Below are 20,409 nucleotides of genomic sequence, written 5' to 3'. Positions count from 1 at the left end.
TGACCAATAACCCCAGTTTCCCTCATTAGCATGATACAAGGTAGGCCTACACTTTAGCTGCTGTTGGACGTATGGGAGATAACAAAAAAAAAAATTATCTATAATCTACAAGTGCTATTAAATTATTTTGTTTTAGATGTTCCTGTAGTGTTCAATGACGTGTTTGTGTGTGTGTGTGTGTGTGTGTGTGTGTGTGTGTGTGTGTGTGTGTGTGTGTGTGTGTTTGTCTTGCAGATTGTGTCTGCAGTGCAGTATTGTCACCAGAGGAGAATAGTACACAGAGATCTCAAGGTGAGGATCTCAACTCTTCCTCTCCAATATCAGATTGTTTTCCTGAGTTGTACCCGTATCTGCCATGTGCATCTGGGTGAAAAACACACCGCAATCCATCATGTTGTGTCAGTGCCAATACCTTGACAGTAAACATCCATCTCTTCTCTCCTGTAAGAGCTATGTGCATGTAAACACAGTTGTTAAAAACATGTTTCTGGCTGCTCTGCACGATGGCTGTTGAACATAACTTTAAAGTACTGTGACAAAGTTGCATGATACAATATGGAGACAGTTTACTTTCTTTTCTTTTTTCTTTTCTTTTCTTTTCTTTTCTTTTCTTTTCTTTTCTTTTCTTTTCTTTTCTTTTCTTTTCTTTTCTTTTCTTTTTTTTCCTTTTCCGTTTGTTTCTTATGCTATTTATCTGTCTGCTTATTTTTGGTTTATTTTGTTCTATTTGCTCCTGTATATTTTTGGTTGATGACATTTTTTTTGTCAAAATCAGTAAATATCTAGGGGGCGCCCTTAGCTCAGTTGGTAGGGCGTCCCACCCATGGGCCTCGGCCAGCAGCGGACCCGGGTTCGATTCCAGCCCGCGGTCGTTCTCTGCATGTCACTCCCCTCTCTGCCCCATTTCAACTCTGTCTCTACACTATCAATAAAGCATAAAAAATAAATAAATAAAAAAAATATCTCCTCACGATCAGTGTGTCCAGAATGAAAAAATAAGCCTCCATCTCTCTCCCACCCCAGGCGGAGAACCTGTTGCTAGACGCAGACATGAACATCAAGATAGCTGACTTTGGCTTCAGTAATGAGTTCACGGTGGGCAGTAAACTGGACACGTTCTGTGGTTCTCCTCCGTACGCCGCTCCAGAACTGTTCCAGGGAAAGAAGTACGACGGGCCAGAGGTGGACGTGTGGAGTCTGGGGGTCATCCTCTACACACTGGTCAGCGGGTCACTGCCCTTTGACGGACAGAACCTAAAGGTAAAGCGCTGGCTAAATGTCTTGTTTATTCAATTATACTGTAGGTTCGACGTTATTTGGCCCCCGCCAGAAAACTTTTAGTAGCTTATTTGGGGTTTCCCCATTTCACGTGTCCTGCATTGCCATTACGTTTTTCATCAAATTAATTCTCAATGAGAAGATGATGACAAACTAAATTTGTTTTGGTTCTCAGAATGTATCACTGGATCTTGTTTATATGGACAGAATAATGTATCGCTTTAACATGGCCCTGAAGTTGTGCACTACACCACGAGCGCCCCCATATCATACCATGAATAAAGTAGTTTACACGTCATTCATTTTCACCTCTGGCTAGATTACAATGATAAAGGGCTCAGTATTCTCAACCCTTTTTTTCTTCATTCTACTCTGACTTTGCAAATGTGAATGAATAGATACAGTGTCGCACTCCGTTTGGGAAGAAGACAGACAACAAACTGTAGCACTGTTCTCCTGTATATACAGTATTTATGTAGGTTTACAATTTGTGATCATTACATTTTTATTTATTTTCCACATTGTTTAGTAACTTCAGGTCTTTTGTCAGGCTGTTAATCGCATTTTTTTTTTACAGAACATTACATTACAAGCATGAAAGTAGTCTTGATTTGAATTGAATTAAATAATAAACTGATTGTGTCTAACCACGTGAAACACCACACATTCATTTTGAGGACAGACAGTCTGAGAGTGACTGTGCAGTGTTTCATGCCAAACTCTATGATGGACGGCTTCTTGCCCCACGTTTTTAAGTGTTGGGTTGAAGCGCTTTTGCCTTTAGTCATATTCTGCTGACACGTACTAACCTTACTCATTTAAAAGCACTGAGAGCTTTTTAATGTGTCCTCCAAACTACAAAAGTTTGAAATGAGGCAGCCGCTTCTGTTCCAGTGGAAAACTAATACATCATCCCTATAGTAAAAGTTCTAAATGCTTTTATTCAGATTTTTTTTATTAATCAAAATATATAAATAATTCTGTATGAGTGAGTATTGGAGTTGTACATTTATCATTTTGCTTACATCTTCCCCATAACTATTCAGCGAAAATGTTTGCCTTGCCATGGCTGGGGTCCACTGTCCCCTCCATTCTAAAAAAAACTCATTATTGCTGCTGTTTTGTTGCAAATTTGTGTTCTGTCTGTCTGTCTGTCTGTCTGTCTGTCTGTCTGTCTGTTGGGAAAGAGATTTTAGTCCAAACAGGCACAGATGTGATCGGCCTACATGATGTTTGCTAATCTTGAATCTTTATGTATTTTCTTTGTTTTTACTAATTCTTAAATGCGATTTCTAATGTCTAATCTTGATGTATTGTATGCCCCATGTTAAGCACTTTGAGTGGCCTTGTGTCTGCATTGTGCTATATACTGTACATAAACATGCCTTGCCTTGCTAATATCCCATTTGCCTGTCTGTCTGTCTGTCTATCTGTCTGTCTGTCTGTGTCTGTGTGTAGGAGCTGAGGGAGAGGGTCTTGCGGGGGAAATATCGTATTCCGTTCTACATGTCCACAGACTGTGAAAACCTGCTGAAGAAACTGCTCGTGCTCAACCCCGTCAAACGAGGCAGTTTAGAGGTACCGTTATTATAGAGTTTTTTGCAATATTTGCATCTTTGGTTAACGGAGAGGGTTGAAATCATTTGAAGCCCATTGTTGCTTGTTATCTGAAAGCCCCATACAGTAATTGCCTTTGCTGTTGTTCATTTATGAAAACAACAGAACATTTCAATTTGACAGTTTTATCAAATGGGAGATGTGGAAACGTTATTCCTCTGAGATCAAAGGAGCGGTCTCGCATAATTGTTTGACGAAAGCGTTCAGAAATTATGAAATGATGTGGATTTTGTTGGAGCTTTTTAGAAAATAAATCTTAATTCATTTCAGTGGAATCCTTACACGTTGCATTTTTTTGTTGCATCCACGGTTTAAATTAAGGATGCTTGAAGCTTGTTTTGCATAAGCTGTTTAATTGCCAGTTCAATTCACACACAGTGAGTCCGAAGTCGGTACCGCCCTCCTCTCCAGAACCAGGCTCAAATCAGTGCAATATTAATTCATATTAATATGAATAATTGGAGATTGACTATTTTTGTATGGCTACTACTATTATGACTTATGGTCGGTCATACAGTGCTCAAAAGGATGTCCCAAAAATGTCTTCTGTTTTTCATTTGTCAGCTGTAACATTTCCATTAAATTGTCGTGTTTTTATACGAACACAGGAGTCGTGATGAATTAGCTCCATTTAAGAGCAGTAGAACTAATTACCCTGCACTACATACATGAGTCCTAATTGTCTTGTTTCTTTGTTAGCAAATCATGAAAGACCATTGGATGAATGTGGGTCACGACGAGGAGGAGCTAAAGCCTTACATCGAGCCAGAGACGGACTTCAGCGATACAACCAGAATAGGTGTGTGTGTGTGTGGGTGTGTGTGGGTGTGTGTGTGTGTGTGTGTGTGTGTGTGTGTGTGTGTGTGTGTGTGTGTGTGTGTGTGTGTGTGTGTGTGTGTGTGTGTGTGCTTAAGTCATTTCCTGTGTGTGATTGTTTGACTGTGATTCATGTTGACCTCTGTCCCCCATCAGAGCTCATGGTGACGATGGGCTTCCCTAAAGATGAGATCACGGATTCTCTCAGCAACCAGAAGTATGATGAAGTCATGGCAACCTACCTGCTGCTGGGCAGGAAGTCTCCAGAGGTCCGTTTGATTGACTTACATTACTATGAGGTCATCAGCAGTGGTTAATGCATTACGTCATGTGACCCCATGTCTGTCATCTTATTATTCATTTTTCATAAATGCACTACAACCTTTTGAGACTAAAAAAAGACGTGAAATAATTAAAAGAAAATTAATGTACAAATATATTAATTATAGTAATAGTGCCCAATCTCAGTCTTTTTTTTTTAAATTTAACACTTTTGAAATATATTTTTTTTTACATTGGATAGATCTGTTTAACTACAGTATGTCCATCCATTGTTTGAGGGATACACTTAACACATTCAACCTTTTGATGAAAAGACTTATATTTTTTGTTGTTGAAAAAAGTAGGATCCCTCGAGTAATTAAAAAGAAAAAAATAACACCCCTAAAATAGTGTTAATGTTTTAATAGACTGTGCCAAATCCTTTCCTTTGCATCTCTTATGTGTTCTAGTTCGAGGGGAGCGAGCCGTCGACCAACAGTGTCCTGGGACAGCGACAGCGACCGACCAGTGAAGTCAACAACAGCTCCAGCGTTAGCCCCGCCCATCCCAAGGTCACACGCAGCATCTCGGCCAATCAGAAGCAGCGGCGCTACAGCGATCATGGTGGGGATGAGGATGGTGGTGGTGGTGGTGGTGTCATAGAGAAGCCAAGTAAAGTAACCTCGTCTTTCACAGCTCTGAGAGCGCTGCTGGCTGCGTGCTGTGTAGAGGGAAGCTGCTCTCAAGTCACTGACCATTGGCTAATAATGATGTGTGCATCGGGAAAAAAAACTGTGTTGATACACAGCTTAGGCTCTTTAAAGTGGTTTGCTGCGATAGGCCCCTTTTGTACAAGTTTACAGAGCCTAGGCTGGGTATTACCACTGGATTTTGTTCAGCACACTCACAGTACAGACAGCTAGCTGATTCTGACAAAAAGTGATTTTGACAACAAGCGTTCTCCAGAATCACTGACTCCACCTTTATAACTGTTATTGTGAGAGGAAAGGTAAACCTCACTTTGCCTTGATTTTAACCGTTTTGTTTGCCGTATGTTGTTTATTTTCATAATCGGCTCAGTTAAAATCATTGCAAGTCAGTGACTCAACCTAAACACTGCACTGGTTGTGTAGCAGCTTCCTCTCATGTCATGTGGGACCGTTGTGTCTGGCGCCATCTGCTGGCTGGAACAGGGAACAGCACCTCAAAGCATGAGGAGGAGAAGAACAGCTTTTGCAAATCAGCCAAGTGTTGTTGCAGAGTGTTACTGTGTATTTGATGGACTGGGTGATGTCTACATACATACTGGCTTTGAGTGGCTTTGCTTGATGCTGTTGTAACATACACACTGTCCTTGTCTTCTGGTCTTTTCTGTGTTAATATGCCCGATATTGGAGCTGTAGAAATGCAGATATTAGGCATGGGCCGGTATTATATTTTGACGGTATTAATAACCTTAAGCACCTTATTACACCCGGTAGAAGATCGGATTTTGAAACCTTGACTTTTTCAAACTGCGTTTTACTTGAAATCGGATACCGGCCCATGCCTAGCTGTTATGTTTAGTGGATGTTTAGTATGTAAGTATTCTCCTCTATGTGTGTCTCTTGTAGTGGGTCCCGCTGTGCCTCCGGCGGTGTCCTATACGAAGCGTGGCCAGGCCCTGAGCGTGGAGAGTGACCACAGGGAGGAATGGGACGGAGCGCGCAGGCTGGAGCTCAACACCTCCAAAGGAGACGTTCCTGCTTCTCCTCTAGGGGTTCAGGAGAGGAAGAAAGCTACTAGTGCTGTGGGGGTGAGGGAGTGGAGGACACAATTGATCAAATATACACACATGCACATCCCAATATGGGCGCAGGCAGCTCTGAAATGTAAAGAAAAATTAGTTAATGGTTAGAAAATTCAAATGTGTTTTTTGTTTGTTCTCTCTTTCCACAAAAAGACCAATGGATCGATGACTCGCAGGAACACGTATGTGTGTGAACGATCTTCTACCGACCGCTACACAGCTATTCCCAATGGAAAAGACAGCAGGTAAAGACACACACACACACTCACAGTTAAAGAGACTATGAGGAACAGTTAATTGTTTATGAAACCGCCTCAAATTCCCTCCAATGATTTTAAATGACCTGTGTTTATGAACAGGACTTAATCAAAGTTAACTTTGCTTCACCTTTGTCATGTTACCATTATTAATCTGACTAGTCAGTTTAAATGAGTAAGTTTGGGTGTAATATCGTCCTCCTTGGTCCCCAGTTTAACTGAGGTGTCGGGCAGCACCACATCGACTGCGATCAGCTCCACACGGCCCCGTCACAGCAAGTCCATGTCCTCGTCGGGGCATCCCTCAAAGAGCACACTGCCTCCCATCGACGACAACACAGAGCTCAAGTCCAGGTGAGCTGCCTGTCTGTCTGAAATACCTCACTATGGTTACTTAATATGTAATCAGCCACTGTGATTAATGTTTTAATGTTTAGTTTACATACACGTGTGCATTTATATCATATTTCTTGTTCATAATGCTTTATATGAAGTCATTTCTCTTTCATAATTTATTAAAAATGTTTAGCTCTGTATATAATTTTTTTTTTTTTAAACAAATGTACAAACACAAAACAATAAACAGACAGCAGTGCTTCAAGACCGCTCCATATAGTAAAGGAAAATGTACATACATTTGATATACAGCGAGCGGCTTTGATGTACATAATCTAGTCGCGTGTGCTGATTTCTCCTGTATCGTCCCCCCCATACTGCAGCCCTTCTCCGCGGGGTCCGTCCACCTCTCCCTCTGCACACAGTATTAGCACCCCAGAGAAGAACCGTTTCCCGCGCGGCACCACCAGCCGCAGCACCTTCCACGGAGCCCAGCTCAGAGACCGGCGCAGCGCCACCTACAACGGCCCCCCCGCCTCGCCCACGCTGTCCCACGATACGGGGGCTCTCGCCCAGCAACGCAGGGGCACCTCCACTGGCATCATCAGCAAGATCACCTCCAAGTTTGTCCGCAGGTCAGTGACGAATAAAAGGCTGTACAAGGCAAGCGGCTGCTACTTAAGGCTATCTGCACCTTATAGTTCATTTCTTCACGTTACTTTGAGAATTGCGTGTTGAAGTTGCACACATTTTGTTGTCTGTCTTCAATAAAAAAGCATGCTATCATACTGCCCGAGAGACTGACCGGTATGTATGAGATAGTTAAAGGCATGGTCCACCTTTTTGAAGGGATTGTTTTAGTTCCTACTTTGTCAGACAACCTCATGAAAACCCCTTTATGTCTCTGTATGCTGTCTGAATCTTAATATGCTTAATATTTTATTATTCATATATTACTTTGCATTTGGAAAAATATAAGAGTCTACATGCAAGCAATTCTGGGAGGTGAGGCTCAACTTTTGCGACGTCTTGAACTAAATGCTAATGCCAGCATGTTAACAATGCTGACATTTTACAATGGTAACATGCTGAGGTGTGATGCTCACCATGTTTACCATAGTCACTAGTGTAGCATGTTAGCACGCTCACTTTTCCTCATTAGCACAAAGTAGCTTAGGCAGGTGTGAAAAATAGTTTAGCATTGTTTATAAACCATGTGGCCTATAGCTAAATGTATGCTGTGTAGTTAAGAAGCATAACACTCTCAATCTCAAAATCTATCCAGAGCTAATCTACGCTGAGCTACCTTCTGAGTGCATACAGAGACATAAAAGTAGTAGGTGTACTTGGTGCAAAATGTGTTCAGCAGTGATGTCAAAGAAAGCATCACACACTTTCATTGCCTCTTTAGAACAGATACACTCTCTTTATCCATTCCCAATCCTTTGGTTGTTCATTAAAAATCTGTATGTTATACCCTTTGCTGTCACTATGGCAACCAAAGGACACAACCTTGCCCATCATGTAGCGGCTCACAGCTTTCTCTCCTTTTCTCTCCGCATAGAGCTATGTCTTTCAGGGCGTCCCGGAGGTAGGAGAACACAAGGCTTGCTGCACCTGTAACTCCCCGCCCCCACTCCCCCCTTGTCAAAAACACAAACAAAAACCACTCTCTGCCCACTATGAACTTGGCCCATGTTTCCTTAAAGGTGGAGTCAGCGATTCTGGATAATGCATGTTGTCAAAAATCCCTTTTTTGTTCAAATCAGTGAATATCTCCTCACAATCTACTACCTGTCCGTACTTTGGACCTTGAGGAGATATTCACTGGTTTATGACAAAAAGTGATTTTCACAACAAGCTTTCTCCAGAATCGCTGACTCCACCTTTAATCCCCTATGTACTTGCCAACTACGCCACATCCTTGTCTACTGACACCCTTTGTTATGCCGTGTATTACTTCCCCCTGTGTCCACCACCTAGACAACACAGCTCACGGCTCACCAACCTTTCCCCAGTACTAAAGCCAGGACATTTGCCCCTCCGGTTGCTGGCTTAGCTCTCCTTACTCTCCTCATTGTGGGGATTGTGAGCTTAATAAAGGTGGAGTCTGCAATTATGGCTAATGTTGTAAAAATTATTTTTTGTCAAAATCAGTGACAGATAGCTGATCGTGAGGAGAAATTCACTGATTTTGACAAAAAGTGATTTTGACAACAAGTAGCCTATTTTCCAGAAGCACTGACTCCACCTTTTAAGAGAAAAGATGAGACAAACTCTTGGGGCCGAAGCAAATATTTTACACCACTTAATCAACTCCTAACTGATCAGTGGGGATTAATTAATGCTGCGTATGTTTTTGTGTGAAGGAGCTACAGTGGCACTTTTCCTCCAGAAGTCACTTTCACCTCATTGTGTGTGCTGAACCCTGAAACCCAGGACTATGGATTCCTTCCTGGCATGAAGCCTGACACTCCCTCTGTGTGTCCAGTAATGGTGGTGTTGGTAGTGTGTGGGGCAAACCCGTGTTGACATCGGCTCTTTGGTTAACAGTGTGTTCCTGGTTTATTTACAGGATGCCTAGTGAGGGAGAGGCCAGTGCCCGGACAGAAACACTGAGGTGAGAATTTGATGGAGACGTACAGTATGCTTTGTTTCCACTGAGCAGCACAGTTAGGTTTGTCACGGCATGGTAACCGTGGATCTGGCTTGCGATTCCACTCTCGACATAAACCTTACTGACTGACACGATTTCCGCGTCAGAGTATATAGGCTACAGTCTATGGGTCAGAGCTGTTGAACGGGGTGGTGAAAAAAAAATACATTCGTGGAAAAATCACGATTCCTATCACCTCCATTTTTAAATAGATTCAGAATTTGCCAAAATTGATTTAATCGATTAAAATAAATAATAAATAAATAATAATTTTATATATATTTATATAATTATTTTTTTAATATGTAGTTTGCTACTGCCGGTAATGTTGACTTGCCTTAAAATCACATGCTGTAATGACTTGGGGGAGGGGTTTGGACACAGGTGCGGACCCAGGGGCCTCTGAAAGTTATCCCCGGAAGGATAACCACTGAATCGCTAATGTGAATATGGGGAAGGGGAGAAAACAAAAAACACACAGAACTGTAAAGGCCACACAGGCTACCTTTAATATAACATACTAAACAACAAACTAAACCAATGCTGCCAAGCAGCTGAAAGAATAGACAAATAACTCAGTTATCTTGGGAACTCTAAACACAGAGAGAGCACTAAGAGAGAATCTCTCACTATCCCAGAGGGCGAGACAATGAGCAGCACAGAGCACTGGGGTCTCGGCATATAAAACCTCCTCACACCTGGGCTCAATCAGCCAATCAGTGCCACACACACCTGATTGCAGTGAGTTAATGAGTTACCATTCTCACGGAGCCGAAAGATTCCGTGCCCTCACCGGGCTGAAAGATTCTGTGTCCTCACACATGCATAACAAGATAAATGAGGATAAATACGACATGGACTTTAAATTGCTTCCATTGCATAATCTGCCACAACGCCTCTGAGCACACAGTGGACTGGGGTAGATCCTGAAATCTTCCTTTTAACTGAATCGAGAAATCAAAAAATCGATCGTGACCCCAGGAATCGTAATCGAATTGAATTGTGGAATTCCAAAAGAATCACAGCCCTAGTAACTATCATGACATCGTACCTTATGCGAGGCCGCACCGCACTGAACCAAACCGAACCCCTCAGTGGAAACAAGGCTGTAGATTTCCCCCCTGGAGAGCCTGTAACCAACCTCTTTCTCTCCTTCAACATCTCTTTCCTCTGTCTGTCTTCCTTCTTCTTCTCTTGTTTTTAGTAGGAGCGCGTCCGGCGACACCAAGGAGGACAACGGGCGGGACTCCAAGCCTCGCTCGCTGCGCTTCACCTGGAGCATGAAGACCACCTCGTCCATGGAGCCCGCCGAGATGATGCGCGAGATCCGCAAGGTCCTGGACGCCAACAGCTGCGACTACGAGCAGCGCGAACGCTTCCTGCTCTTCTGTGTGCACGGCGACGCTCGCCAAGACAACCTGGTGCAGTGGGAGATGGAGGTGTGCAAGCTGCCGCGCCTCTCCCTCAACGGCGTGCGCTTCAAGAGGATATCGGGCACGTCCATCGCCTTCAAGAACATCGCCTGCAAAATTGCCAATGAGCTCAAACTGTGACGCGCCAGATATGGGAAATATGGGAGTCTGTCTTTTAAGGTGAGATACTTCAAGGTGAACTGGTCTCATCTCATCCACTGGATTTATAGTGTTGACTTTACAGGACAGAAAAAACTTCAGCACTGAAGGTCCTCCTCCTCCTCCTCCTCCTCACCACCGTGCAGAATCAGGGTGGAGCTGGCTGGTAACGTGCAATACTGGCCACGAATGTACTGTACAGGGTAGTGATGGAGACCGGAGAGATATCGCTAAACAAGGTTTGAACCTCTGTGACGGAGAGAGAGAGAGATGGCGAAAAACAGCTAAACCTCCCAAGCCCCCTTTTTTTTCTTCTTCTTCTTCTTCCGTCCGGCCCTGTGTCTCTCTCTCATCGGCCCGCTGCTCCTCGTCATAGGACACATTCTTGTAACACATGCAGTATGCAAACTGAAGATGACCATCCTGCAATAATGTTTTCAATCTCTTTTTTCTAAAAAAAAAAAAAACGCGCCTACTACCAGATCTACTCTCCTCTCGCTGAAATAACCATTAAACTTACTGAAAGCTAAAAAGAATAGCCGCTTTTTCCACCTGTGTTAAGTCAGTATATAGATCAGGCTGGAGCCCATACTAAAACTATGTAAAAAGAGAATTGTACTGTAATGCATAACATCTGCAGGTACTGTATTGTATATTGATTTTATGTTCTGTACAGAATTTTATTGTCAATACTGTCCTTTTTCATGGGATTTTGAGTTCTTTCCTAATATAATTGATGTCCCTTAAAGCATTATCCTTTTTGGTCTGTGACTTTTTTTTTCTTTTTTTTTAAGAGCCACCATATTGAATAGTGTTTTTAATTTTATTTAAAGAGCACTAAATTATTTTGTTGAATATTATTTAGGGATGTGCTCCCTTGCCTTTTTATGTTATATTTTATTTGCCTACAGAAAGAAAAACACTAAGTTGCACCACATAGACTTGAGTAGAAACTTTCAGTTAAAACTGAAAAAAAAATGTGTTCACTTTATTTTCTCTCAGCAGTAGGTACTGTAGGTGACGCGGAGGTGACCTGCTGTAATTGCACAAGTTTTCCTGGGTGATGTGTATGAACATGAGAGGATGCACCTGTATTTCTTTCGTGTTAGTTTGGTAGCCCTCAATTACATTAAAAAAAAAGCAGGATTTAAATTGGTCTACTTAAGAAAGCCGAGGAGAAGGACGCCTTTATCCAACTGGACTGAAGACGAGTGAAAAGTCAAAGAAAAAGAAGTGGATTGTGTCTTGAAACCTTTCTGAAGAGCCTGATTTTAGTCCTGCCACCAGTGTGAGTATGCAGGTACTTGTGTATATCCTTGCTTGTTTTTATCGTTTTTTTTTTTTTTTAATTCAGCCGATTTTATTGTATTTATTCCATTACATTGTAATGTGCTGCTTTGTAGAATTGAGGCGTGCACTTTGTTGGAGAAAATAAAAAGGATTTTATTTGTTTGTATTTATTGGATCTAATTTCATATATCTAATGTTACAAAACTAACTTCACTATGACAATGTCCCTCAAGCGCTGAAGTATATGCGTTTGTTTGTGTTTTTTTGCATTGAGAACCGAATGTCGGAAATCCGCACTAAAAGAAAATGCACTCTACACAGCAAACGGCAGGGAGCTTAGTTGAGATGGAACATTTGATGATGTAATTCTTTATTGACTCTATATAGCATGATATTAGTCAATAACATAATCCTATCCATGACACGACTGATGTATTTTGCACATGTTAGTCAACGGTAAAGCATTATGAACATTATCCTCAGTTATTTTTTCAATTGCAGGTCCATTTTTAAGTGTGAAAATAGTTCCCCAAAAAGTTTTCCATACTTCTTGTGAAAAACTCTTATTTCAAGACTTTAAAACATTAAAAATCATTAACAATAAAAATGTAAAGTTTCACAAGTAGATTCCCCGGTAGATTTTCCCAAATGATAAACATAATTGAAATCATTCCTCCTTAGCAAATAACGTATCGAACTGGTGTGGTCCCTCTTTTAACTTACAAAAAGCTTCATTTACAAATTGTTAAGCTTTACAAGTGGAAACGCTAGAAACATTTGTAAACATTTCATTTTGGCAGATTGGTTTCGAGTTAAACATATTATTAGGATAAAAAGTACCATTTCATTATTAGTTTCTGTAGATAAATATATGAGATTACAAATGTATAAACATTGCCGAGTCACATGAGAAGCTGAACACAAATTCTAAAAAAAAAAATCTACTGGCCAATGCAAGGGTTTAATGTATCAATGAGCATGGATGGATGCTGCATTTATCAGGATGGGATGGCCTAGGTTGAGGCCCTGGTCATGCAATAATGTCTTGATAATCTATTGGGTCTAATCCTAACTTGAGAGGCATGCAACTGAACTCAACATTCATCTCAGCCAAAGAGATTTGGTTGAGATACATGCATTTATCTTGTCATTCACTGATTTCTACAGAAGAGTATTAGTGCCATGGGAGAGAAAACAATTAAGTTTATTTTCTATTATGCACTTGAAAATACAATGTTGTGAATAAAATCATAATACAACGTCGAGAATAAAGGTGACAGTTCAAGACTGCCGTAAAGTTGGAAAGATATTGACAGATTTGAACATCTGGTATCAATAAGTCATAAGTAAAAAGTTATTTGAACACAAAAAATGCATATCATTATAAGGCAGACAATGGGCTACAACTTCATTCTTGCCGAAACGGGACGTCTTCTAAGCTACACTTATAGTTAAGTTAATGATGCCTTGTTTGTGTTTTTAACAATGTTTTACTTATGAGTTATTGATCGCAGAATTTCAAATCTTTCAAACATCTTTCCAGTTTAACCACAGTCTTGGACTAATCTCGTCATTGTACTTCGTCTTTATTATCTTCTAATTGATTTCTCTCTACCGTGGCCTTAATATTTTCCCTGTAGATTTCAATGGAGGATTTTAGAAAAGTAGAGAGCAACGTCTGCCTTGCTCAAGTTAGGATCAACCGATACCTCCTTTCAGCCACTTTCGCTTTACATGTCAAACCACTCAAACAAACCAGTCCACAAAAAAAAAAAATCCCTCAAGCGCTCAGATCGATGACCAGGTGCTCATAAATCTGCGTTTTCCCTTTGAAACTGGAGGCCAAGAGGAACTGCCGGTTGTCTATGGACACCGGAGAGAAGGCCCTCGGAGCCTGGATGTTCACCTCTTGGAAGTGAACAAACTCTCCCTTCTTGGCGTCCCACCGGTACACCTGGGTGAAGGAGTAATCGCTGCCCAGGATGGCGTACTGCCAGCTGCCCACGGAGAAGGGCTGGAAGACCATGGAGCCTCTGGAGGGCATGGTCTGCAGCTCTCGGAAGAACACCCCGTCCCAACGCATCACTTTGGAGTCGCCGATGAACCGCGTCAGGCAAATGTAAACGTCGGATTTGACCTGGAAGTGCTTGACCGCGTAGACGTCCTCCATGCCCGGTATGTCGGTGCGTCTGTCGAACAGCTTGGTGCCTTTGTTCCATTGGTAGATGACGGGTAGTTGGGAGCTGCTGGACAGGATCAGGTGAGGTTTGGAGGAGATCTCCATGTACTCGACGTCGGTGTCCCGGTACCAGGGGTGTAGGGATTGGTGGGAGTAGAAGCCGTTGCCGTTCCACTTGTAGATGGTGGTGGAGCCGGCCTTGGAGCTGTCGGCGATCACGAAGAAGGATTCCCCGTCGATGCGGAAGGTCTCCACGTCGTTGGGTTTCCTGATCTTGAGGATGTCGATGCCCTGCAGCTTGATGAACTTGTTGGCGGAGACGTCGCGCTTGTAGATGTGCGAGCCGCCGAACAGCTGAGCCACGATGATGAAGAGCTGCTCGTCGATGATCAGAGGTTTGCAGATCACTGTGGACGTGCCTGGTGAAGAGAAGAAAAAGAAAGATTTCAGTTTTAATATTGTCTTGTTTCCATCGATCTCACCCCCCCTATTCTTAAAGGTGTTACGAGGAATTGTTTAAATAATTCTGAAACAATTTTTCGTCTGATGATCATGAATTACATGAAACAGCAAACGGCAGACCATCAGTGCAAAGAATGCTATTTTTATATCGTTTTTATCGTTATCAGCTGGCATGGTTAAAACACTACCGCTTTTGTCCAAAGGGGGTGCAATAATTAACACAAACTGAAAGTTCCTCTGAGCAAATGTCAACTCATTCCAACCACCGTGTTTTTGACATGACTTGTACTTACTGTCAATATCGTCATAGTCCCTGAAGACCATCTCCACGTGATCCCACTCCAGGAAGCTGCATTTCCCAATGAAGGGCTGGGCAAACACCACGTACTGGTCGTTCCCAAAGGAAAAGGACTCCACCGATATGGATTCGAACTTCAGGGACTGGTAGGATGCAAACTCTGCAAGACGAACAGGAACAAGCCTTCAATACCAGTGGTGGTAGACAATGCTTTAAAGAAGGTAAAGCTCCTAAGAAGCTACAATATGTAGGGTTGCTGCAGTAACCTTTGACCTTTAAAATTGAATGAGATCACCCTCAATGCATTCGTCAGATATTGTGCTGACAATATTTGAGGTCTAAGCGACTTGGACATTTGACATCAGATATGTGATCAGTTTATCCTTGAGTCAAGAGGGTGAGTTTGTGCTAAATTTGACAAAAATCCCTCAAAGCGTTCTTGAGATATTGCGTTTGTGAGGGATGAAGTCATACTGTACTTCACCTTTGACCTACAACTTCCAAAATCGAATCAGTTCATCTTCGAGTCACAGCGGCCATTTGTACAAAGTTTGACAAAAGTCCTTCAAATCGTTCATGAGATATTGCGTTCACAAGACGGATGGACAACACGAAAACATAATGAAAAAAATAGAGTTTGATTAAAAGACAGAGGTTTTCGGGACTCTACCTGTGGTGATGCAGTCAAAGGACTGTGGCGTCAGCTCGTTGATCTGCTTGTCCAGCTGTGAGGCCGGGCCTTTGCAGTAGATCTGATCCACTGTTGCGTTGGTGTTGACCATCCACTCCACCAGCCACTTCAGCTTACAGTCGCAGCTGAATTGGTTCCCTCGCAGGTCTCTGACGGGGGGAAAAAAACAACCAAATTCACTCCCAAACTACTCTAAAAGTTAACATACTCTCAGCTCTTTGTGATTGATCGATTTTATTTTGAAATGCTGCTGACACTGAAGTCCAACCTCAGCCTTTTGTTCTATCTCTGTGCTCTCGTTAATATTTAGAGACAATATAAAGTAGCACTGAACAGCTCTGGTGGGTGATAAATGGGCAAGCGATCTCTCTTCTAATTTTAATGGCGCTAAAAGCACCACCCACACATCTTTCAAAGCCACGGCTGAAGTGGAATAATGACACAGCGCGCTATATATAGAATAACCCATCGACCACAGGAGAATACATTATACTTGTGTTGAGTTATGTAACACTGTGTGCAATTGATCTCCATTCTTCCCACATAATGAAGGATTTAAATTCATACTCACACTTTCGTCAAGGCTTCAAGGCCTTTGAACAAATCTTTAGGCAGAGTCTGCAGATTGTTGTAGGCCAGACTCCTGAAAGAGATGAAATAATGTCAGCTGACTGATCACATATACAGTAGCCTAATGCTTGATATTCTTGTTTTATCATATTATCAATGAAACCAACCCCCATTCATCATTTAATTCTTCACATTATCAAATACTAGCGATACATATTTGCTACTGTTTGGATTTTAATTTGTAAAAAAATAAACTTTAGTCGCTTCTTTGTAAAACAATCTAAATGCGTGTGCTATAACACAGCGTTACCTTGCACAGCCGGGGCAGGTATATTCCGCCCCGGAGACTGAAGGCAGGAACATTACTTATTGTGAGTTCTTTGAAAGATTATTTTATTTTTAGAGCTGCCTCCTCAGCCAATTTATGGCTTTGTCTCTCCAAAAGAGAGGGAATAAAGCCGAAAGTAGGCTACATCTTGCTGTTGAGGAAGTTGCTTTAATGTATCTGTTTAGTTTCCTCTGAGCTCAGGGCAAGACACTGCAGGCAAAGAGACGCAAATGTACGTAATTAATTAGAAATTGCCAGTAAGAAAATTCTCTTCTAATTTATGCTTTTTAGAAATACAAATGTATTGGGGCCAATTCCACCTGTGTATTTTTAATAAATAAACCTATTTATTGTGTTTATCTGTGCCAAAGTTTCTAATTTAAAGTAGCACACACCATCAGGGAGAGTAGGGGAAGTCTCTCCGTCAATTTGAAGTTGAAAGGCAGTGATATTTCCACTAACTATATCAACTTTAACTCTGCTAAATGATTATAATCTGTTTTCATCTGAGATTAAATTATTTACATAACTAATAATATTTGTAGAAGACAAATAATGTATCATTTTTCTCTGATGGTGGTTTCTTCTAGTATTTTTTGCCTGGGGTAAAAATACATTGGTAGGATGAGGGTTAAACATTTCTGAAGACATTGCAATGCAGAGATAATTGTTTTAATGTAAGTAACTAAAGTCTTAATGTTAAATATCACGTTACATCAACTTATCTTTTCTCTATACCCTTTTTTTTGATAGTTAGCTATCAGCTTAGTTTTAGCTGCATTTTTTTTGCGTGCATTACTCAGAAATAAAGTTAATTTCATTGAGGTTTTGCTGACGTAACAGAAGAATTAAAGAGATTTTACTTGCTTATGTTGCCAAATCTCATCCGTGACAAAAATATTATATAAAGGACTTGCTTCATAATCATATTACCAGCTGTGCAGCGGGCCGGCTACTGAAATGTCTGTGTGGTAACAAATGTTGTGTAATAAACTTTGTCAGCGTTTCACTGGAACAGTGCTCGCTGCACCTGCAGACACATTACAACGCGCTCCACTGTTACAAATAACAGAACGCTTCCTTATATTCTATCTCTCACAAAGACACAGACAGTGGTAAAATATATAAAAAAAACAAAAAAAAACAGTATACACTTACAGATGTACTAAGGTTTTCAGTCCACGGAAAGCATTTGGAGAAATGGAACTGATGTGGTTGTTTTCGATGAACCTGGAACAAAAAAGTGTTAAATAATGAAAAGGGAGACAATATGGCCTTATTATAAAGCAGCTTCCAGGTCAGTCAAAATGTATTGATACAGCACGACCTTTTAAACCAATCAGATGTAGTTCAAAGTGCTTTACATTGATTACAACATAGGAAAGCAAAGAATGGACGCAGAGACCGATTGCACGCTAAGCAATAAAAAATTAGTTAAAATTATATAAGGTTAAGAAAGTAAAGACAGTCAAGAAAATAAGGATAAGAATAGTCCAAATGTGTTTCTTTCATCATATACTCACAGATACTCCAGATGAGGAAGACCAATGAAAGCATCCTCGTTTATAGTTTCCAGGTCGTTGGCAGTGAAGAGGCTGTGCAAAGAAAAAAATACATAATATTTAACTATTCCTGCTCACAAACTGGATAACAACAAGCTGTCGTTCAATAGCAGCTGTGCTCTCTGTAGTAAAAAAAAATATATTTTTCCTAACCCAAATACATCAGAAAATGATCGATGCTTAATAGGATTCCTGCAGTCTTACATGTTTGTTTTGAAGCACAGCAAAGCCTACTCCACCCCTTGAGACAAGAGCTACAGGGGGATTCCCTCCTCAAAACCAGGGAGTCCCCATTAATAATGGAGCTCATTCTGAAACCAGGTCTGATGCATTTTGAAGACAATACTTGGATGAATGCCCAGCAGAGGCAATACTATAGCCTACCTTCTTACATTTAGAGATAGTTTCCATCCTAAAGGATTAGTGTTTAAGCGATCAATAGGATACATCCTTTCTATGATAACGTTAAACATGGCGTTGATCACCTCACTGGGAACATGACACAAAAGACTGCATAACACAATTCTCGAGAGGCTTTTTTCTCACAGGAGATGCAGAGCAGGCGTGTGGATGAAGCTCTCTTTCGGGATTTCAGTGAATTCAGACTTGACGAATGATCTGTGGAGAAGGGAGCACACAAGACAGACAAACACATGCACTGATTAGCTGAAGCACAGACTGTTTCATATACGAACAGTTATTCCAGTCTGTTGGATATAATGCCTAAGGCTGCAATGTGCAGCAGGAACCCACGTCTTAACAGCAGATAAAGCCGAGTATGTTTAGTTAAACACTGGTTAACAATTGCTTATAAAACACACATGACTTACAGTGATAGGACATCTGTGGGAAAGCTGCGAGGGATCAGTCCTGCGCTCTCGCACAGCGCGTTGTCTTTGGTGCATGTGCATGATGAGGGACAGCGGGGCTGCCTGGCTCTCTTGCTGTCCACTACGAGTATACAAACGGACGCCACTACAAGGAAGCCGAGCCACGGCGATCTTTTGGACATCTTCTTGCGTATGTGACTGGTTTCCATCCTTGCGAACCGCTGCGGGCGCGACCTGTGCGTCGAGACGCCCTAAACATGAACCACGGTCTCCGCTGCTGCTGTTGCCTGGAGGCCAAGAAGACGCGCTGTCCGCTCTTGTTTACGATCTCCACCAATGTGCCTGCCGTGCGCTAACGCCACTCTGGGGGAGTGATAGAGCCGGGCGTCTCGTGCGTGTTCGCAGCGCTGCAATTTTACTACACCCCCGTGTATGAATAGAAAAATCGATGTCCCCTGTGACGAAAAACAAAAATTCTAATGATAATCTAATAATGATAATGCTATTCGCGCCGAACTGCACGTCTCGAGCTCAAGAAAACACCAGCTGGCGAGGTGACAAACGCGGTGTGACGGCAGGTGGGGATCCCAGCAGGAGCAGACGGGAGCATCTCCATCCAAAAAAAAAACCAAAACCAAAAACCAAAACCAAAACCACGCCTATGAGCCTGTGATTTCAGCTATCGCCACCACACTCTCTGTGCCAAAGCTCCCTGAGGAATCCACCCAATAATAGGCAGAGGAATGGTGCTGTTTCCCCCTCAATCAGCTGGAGGAGAGAAAATGAAAATGTAATGTAGCCCCTGTCTGTCCTGACATGAGCCAGCGGATTGCTTGCAGCATGTGGCGCAGACGCACACGGGCTTTCTATGCGGGGAGGGAACCCCGATCAAAATGTATTGTCGTCATGGCAATAGCCTGGTGTTGGCTCAGCATCTCTGTCTTTATATAGCTTGTATATTCAGGGTCAATATAGGATAGTATAGGCCTACTGTTTGGCCCCAGATCGTCTCATACATTTCGTATATTTTGTTACACGTTTGGGGTTTATTTTCTGGTTTTGCCCTCGGTTTCCATGGCGACTGGATGCAGAATGTGGCTGCTGTGATGGAGGGGTGCGGGGAAGCCCTCCTATCATGCTGACATCTGCTCTGCTTTAGTCTAATTGAACCCCATCCCCCCCAGGCTCGTGGCAAACAAAGGACAGGTCTCTGCTCATAAAGCCTACTGCATGCTTTCCTGCATGGCATTGATATCTTTATTTATTTGATTCATTTAGGCTAGGCTACTTCGTTTGGTTCATTTATTCACACCATGTTCTATTTTTGTATCTTTCTTTTCTCTTTTCTTTTCTTAATTGAACTAATTAAAAAAAAATCTTCAAAAATCCATATATTCTTTTTTCTTCTTCTGTGTTATTGCTATATAGCCTACTACTAGAAACACTGCCTGGCAGTTATAGGCTATGCTTCCGCAAGGCAATTTCCAAACGTAGGATACAACGGTGGTAGGCAATATGGCACAAGGTCACTGCGACCATACAATATGTAAGGTCTCAATAACCTTTGATCTTAGACCTACAAAATCTAGAGTCAGAATCGTAATGTGTGCAAAACTTG

General features: G+C 41.8%; 2 protein-coding genes across 3 annotated transcripts in view; one reads left to right on the top strand and one right to left on the bottom strand.

The window, feature by feature from the left end:
- The window catches only part of mark1 (MAP/microtubule affinity-regulating kinase 1), a 33,882-nt gene extending 21,913 nt beyond the window's left edge, over nt 1-11,969 (top strand). The window contains exons 7-18 of one of the 2 annotated variants that reach the window (XM_080036501.1): nt 235-291; nt 1,024-1,260; nt 2,737-2,856; nt 3,595-3,694; nt 3,868-3,980; nt 4,443-4,596; nt 5,586-5,767; nt 5,915-6,006; nt 6,232-6,372; nt 6,738-6,989; nt 8,930-8,974; nt 10,215-11,969. In XM_080036501.1, the coding sequence (XP_079892627.1) occupies nt 235-291; nt 1,024-1,260; nt 2,737-2,856; nt 3,595-3,694; nt 3,868-3,980; nt 4,443-4,596; nt 5,586-5,767; nt 5,915-6,006; nt 6,232-6,372; nt 6,738-6,989; nt 8,930-8,974; nt 10,215-10,563 (1,842 nt within the window). In that variant the 3' untranslated portion in view covers nt 10,564-11,969. Of the gene's footprint in view, nt 1-234; nt 292-1,023; nt 1,261-2,736; nt 2,857-3,594; nt 3,695-3,867; nt 3,981-4,442; nt 4,645-5,585; nt 5,768-5,914; nt 6,007-6,231; nt 6,373-6,737; nt 6,990-8,929; nt 8,975-10,214 lie in introns of both variants that reach the window. The other variant, XM_080036500.1, reaches the window with a different exon arrangement.
- Nucleotides 11,970-12,293: 324 nt separating this feature from the next.
- Nucleotides 12,294-19,539, bottom strand: LOC307257260 (leucine-rich glioma-inactivated protein 1-like). Its single transcript, XM_080036434.1, has 8 exons — nt 18,792-19,539; nt 18,508-18,579; nt 17,923-17,994; nt 17,558-17,629; nt 16,073-16,144; nt 15,481-15,650; nt 14,806-14,970; nt 12,294-14,469 (listed from the first exon to the last, which is right to left on the bottom strand). Exons 1-8 carry the CDS (start codon nt 18,998-19,000, stop codon nt 13,652-13,654), a joined length of 1,650 nt encoding a protein of 549 aa, XP_079892560.1. The 5' UTR covers nt 19,001-19,539; the 3' UTR covers nt 12,294-13,651.
- Between the last annotated feature and the right edge of the window lie 870 nt (nt 19,540-20,409).

Source organism: Ammodytes marinus (assembly GCF_949987685.1).
Source record: "Ammodytes marinus genome assembly, chromosome: 11".
Taxonomy (NCBI): Eukaryota; Metazoa; Chordata; class Actinopteri; order Uranoscopiformes; family Ammodytidae; genus Ammodytes; species Ammodytes marinus.
Note: the sequence above shows the minus strand (reverse complement) of the source record. Positions and strands in the feature narration are given on the sequence as shown.

Coding starts and splice junctions, on each gene's coding strand:
- LOC307257260 (XM_080036434.1), bottom strand. CDS start 19,000: ATGGAAACCAGTCACATACGCAAGAAGATGTCCAAAAGATCGCCGTGG. Junction 16,145..17,557: donor CTGAAAACCTTAGTACATCT/GTAAGTGTATAC, acceptor CATCTCTTTCAG/GAGTCTGGCCTACAACAATC. Junction 15,651..16,072: donor CTTGAAGCCTTGACGAAAGT/GTGAGTATGAAT, acceptor TCCCCCCGTCAG/AGACCTGCGAGGGAACCAAT.